Genomic DNA, 4501 nt, shown 5'->3' on the forward strand with positions numbered 1-4501 from the left:
CTTAAATTAATAACAACATTGTGACTTGTTTGAAGAATCCGAGTGGGTACATTTTAATTTAGTCCATAGTCATTTACATTTTTGTTAAAAGTAATTTTTTTTATTTACAGTGCTACACTAGTAACGAGTCTAACACATCGCTCTAATTTTATGAAATCTGAAACTTGGTTGTGTATAAGCTATGAAATCAAAAATCAGATTTTTTTTGTTTTAGGATGTTGGTTTGGAACGAAAGTGAGGACAAAACTTTTCTTGATGCATGTATCCATGAACTAACCACTAATGGTCGTGAGGGTTCTGGGCTTAAGGCTAGTTCATGGAAGATAGTACGCTAAAAATTGATGAACAAACACGGTAAAGAGGTTGATCAGAAGCAAATGAGAAACCACTTTGACTACTACAAATCAAAGTATGTTGCTTGGGTGAAACTGAAAAACAAAACCGGCAATATATATGACCCTATAAAAAATAAATTTAACCTGACTGATGAACAATGGAAGAAAGAGGGGAAGGTAATATTTTTATAACAAATACTATTATAATTATTTTTATAAAAAATACTAATATTTATAAAAATTGTAACAGTTGAACAAGTTCGTGTTGTCATTGAAAACTAAACCCCTGCTGTTTCCTGAACTTTGCTCCCAACTATTTGAAGGGTCGACCTCAACCGGCTTTCAAAGTTGGGGGCCATCTTCTACACTCCTTCGTCCTGTAGAAGAGTTTAGTGCTCATGATTTTGATGATGATGTTCCAATGGAAACCTCAACACAACACATAGGTGCAAGTGAAGAATCTTTAGGGCGTTCAAAAAATACGGAAGTTGGTGGAAACAAAAAAGTTGGTGGGAAAAAAAAGAGATGCAAGGGCATTAGAAGTTAAAGAGGAGATTGTCAAGCTTGCAAGGTCGTTAGTGGAAAAAAATGAAAGAATTGAGAAAAGTGAAATGGATAAAGATGTTGATGCGTGTATGGAGAAATTGAACAAAATGAAATGGGGAGAAGAAGATGAAAGACACAAGACCGTTCTTATGCTATTTGGTGAAAGTGCTGATGTTAGAAAAGTTTGGTTACGACTTTCACATACTAGTTGTCAGTCGTGGGTGATGGGTGCGGGTAGGAAGTATGGTTACCTTTGATGGGTGCGGGTAGAAAGTTTGCATGACTTTTGGATCCTATGTTTGATACTTTTTTGGATGTTACTTTGGATGATGTTATTTGCATGACTTTTGGATGTTATTGAATATTGAGTATGACGTTTGTTATTGAATATGACCTTTACTAATTTTTTTGGTGCATGATTTTTTTTACTTTAACATGTTACCTAATTCTTTGCAACAGGTCAAGTATGGTTTCCGATGGTGAAGTTGTAGCTTTTCTTTTACTTGTGTTTTATTGGTTGAGGTCAAACCGACGCAGACTAATCAGAATTCATAGAATTAGAGATAACGGTACAAGCGGGTATGCGTATACGCAAGATTTGATGTACGGAGACCCTACACAATGTTACCATATGATGCGTCTTACACAAGAGGCATTTGCATTATTATGTAACCATTTTACCCAAAAAAATTGGTTGCAAGCTAGTAAAACAATAAGCATTGAAGAGAAGATGGCTATATTCTTACATGTTATAGGACATAACGAACGTTTTCGCGCGGTTAAGGGAAGATTTCATCACTCCACACAAACGATTCATCAATCTTTTCACGAGGTCCTAACTACAATGATGTGTTTTGCAAAATAAATTATAGTACCAACAACTCCTAATCCAACAAGACATAACTCAGAACGACATAGACGGTTAAAAAATATTTTTTCCGGAGCAATAGGTGCATTAGATGAAACTCTTGTACATGCGGTTGTACCCGTTGATCAACAAACTTGTTATAGGGGACGAGGAAAAGGAGAATGTTTTCAAAATGTTATAGGAATTTGTGATTTTGATATGATATTCACCTTTGTTTGGGCTGGATGGGAGGGTATAGCACATGATTCAAGAGTTTTGAAAGAAGTTGCGTTCAATTCGACTTCTGGATTTCCGTTTCCTCCACCGGGTTTGTAATCTTTATATAAATTTTATTATCTATCTTCTTTATATAATATGTGTCACATTCATTTGCAGAAAAATATTACCTTTGTGATGCCGCATATACAAACACTCGTGGGTTTATGGCTCCATACCACAATACTAGGTATTGGTTAGCTGATTTTCGAAGAGGCAGACCTTTAACTAGAGAAAAAAGGTTCAATCATGTTCATGCACAACTTAGAAATGTTATTGAGTGTTCTTATGGTGTATTGAAGGCGAGATTCCCAATCTTAAAACAAATGGCTGCTTATCCTTTTACAGTGCAAAGAGACATAGTCATTGCTTGTGTCGCGGTCCATAATTTTATAAGGAAATACAATATAGAAGATGACTTGTTTAGAAATTTTGAGGAGGACATCATGGTTACTCCTGACGTCCAAGGTGGGGGAATTAATAGAGAAAACATACAAGGCATAGAATGGGGTCCCGAATCCGTTGAGTCTATGCGTGTTTTGCGTGATCAGATTGCAAATCGACTACTTTCACTTACTTTACATTAAATTATTATGTTATTTTAAATTTCATTATGTTTTTATTTTGATATTAAATGATTTATGTTTAATTTACATTTTATATGACATTTTTTATTTGTGTGTAATTTACATTTTTTATGACAATATGAATGTTTTTATAATTATTCAGCAACTTAATTAATCCATCACTATATATAACAGCAGGGTAAAATGGTCATTTTTCATCACTCAGCACATTCAGTCAGATGGACAATCAAACAACATGATTTCTTACTCAGTCAGGATTTATTTCCCAGACAGACCTTTCCCAGTCAGCACTTTTTCAGTCAGCAACTATCAAACGGGACCTTAGTGCGAATCTGACATTAAATTAGTAGCGATTATCTTCACCTCCTTCCCCATTTCAAGCAACAGAATCATCACGTCTCCATCTTGTTTACTCACTTAGCCATATAGGCAACAAAAGAAACCCATCCCGAGTCCCACTTCCTCTCTTTTTTCTGAGGTAGCATGACGGAAATAGCGGAAACAACCATGAAATATTGGGGTCCCTCAAAACTTGCCATAATGACACTTTAATCTCAAAACTCAAAGCACCACATTTCTGTTACTTTCAAGATTAACAATTTAACCCCTCAAACTTTTATAAACATTTCAACTAAATATTCTTCCAAAATATTATGACATAATAATCTCACTTTTATTTAATTTTATAAACTAGATTCAAAATAACCTTTTATATATATATATATATATATATATATATATATATATATATATATATATATATATATATATATACATATATATATATATATATATATATATATATATATATATGTATATATATCCGACTAACGGAAACTAACGTCGTTTGCAAAATGATTTTTGGGTCGTTACATGTACTGCTCCGTGCTATAGCCAACAAACCCTGGAGTATGCCAGATGTGAGTTGAGGGCCAAGGAGGGCATTCTAAACTAATACTAAGGACTCATAAGCTTTCTAGATGCAAGTTGAGGGCTAGATAGGGCATGTCAGACTCGTACTGAGGGCTAATCATGTGTATATCAGTCTGAGGACTGAAGGAGCAAGCCAGACATAAGTTGTGGGCCGACAACAAGCCAGACTTATGTTGTGGGCTCGAGAGCAAGCCATATATGGGTTGGGGGCCAGGGAGGGCATGCAAGAGCCATACTGTGAGCTCAAGGGTAATCCAGTCTGTTAAGTTGTTGACCCATTACATGTTGTTATTATGTGTACTATTTGTTATGTATCGGTATTTTGGGGGAACTCACTAAGTTTCGGGCTTACAGTTGTGGATTTTGTTTTAGGTACGTCAAATGATTGTTGAAAGGCGAAGGCTTGATCGTGTATTTCCTCACATTTTATGTTATGATTTTTGGGACTTCTCTGATGTTAAACTATTTTGAAAACAATTTGTAATCAATGAATGGTTTTTGGGATATTTAAAAAGTTTAATTTTTTTTATGAATTTTACGCATGTTGCAAGTTGGTATCAGAGCCTTGGTTTGAGTGAATTAGAGGAACACTCGTGTGAATCCAGCCTCAAGCCAAGGAAAATATTTTCAAAATTATTTTCAAACGGTTTTCAAAATACTAAAAGAGGATGCAATGTGTACGATCAACCGTAGTAAGTAAGTAGACCTCTAATGCCATACTGTTATTTGATATTGTGATAGGTTTGAACATCATGCTACTGATAGGCTATTGATCTTCAGGAATTGCATGATAAAATTGTATGATTATATGACGCTTGATAGCCTAGGGCCTTTCTTTTATGAAATGACATCATTACTGTAGTTGCTTAGCGTATGTATCGTGGTTGTATATAACTTAGATCTTATAGCCTCAGAATGTTTGGTTTGGCCTATTTTCCTATTCTTGTCTGATGAAGGGCTTAGGGTAGGATCAGATA

General features: G+C 34.9%; 1 protein-coding gene across 1 annotated transcript; it reads left to right on the forward strand.

Annotated features, from left to right (window-relative positions):
* The first annotated feature begins 341 nt into the window (after nt 1–341).
* Nucleotides 342–882, forward strand: LOC111909404 (uncharacterized). The gene is made up of 2 exons (XM_023905227.1): nt 342–512; nt 586–882. The coding sequence occupies exons 1-2, from the start codon at nt 342–344 to the stop codon at nt 880–882; spliced, it is 468 nt and encodes a 155-aa protein (XP_023760995.1).
* The last annotated feature ends 3619 nt before the right edge of the window (nt 883–4501 follow it).

This window comes from Lactuca sativa, chromosome 5 (assembly GCF_002870075.4).
Source record: "Lactuca sativa cultivar Salinas chromosome 5, Lsat_Salinas_v11, whole genome shotgun sequence".
Classification (NCBI taxonomy): domain Eukaryota; kingdom Viridiplantae; phylum Streptophyta; class Magnoliopsida; order Asterales; family Asteraceae; genus Lactuca; species Lactuca sativa.

Excerpts from the sequence above, each read along its gene's own strand:
- LOC111909404 (XM_023905227.1), top strand. The coding sequence starts at position 342 with ATGAACAAACACGGTAAAGAGGTTGATCAGAAGCAAATGAGAAACCAC. Across the intron at positions 513-585 it reads AATGGAAGAAAGAGGGGAAG|TTGAACAAGTTCGTGTTGTC; the intron begins GTAATATTTTTA and ends AAATTGTAACAG.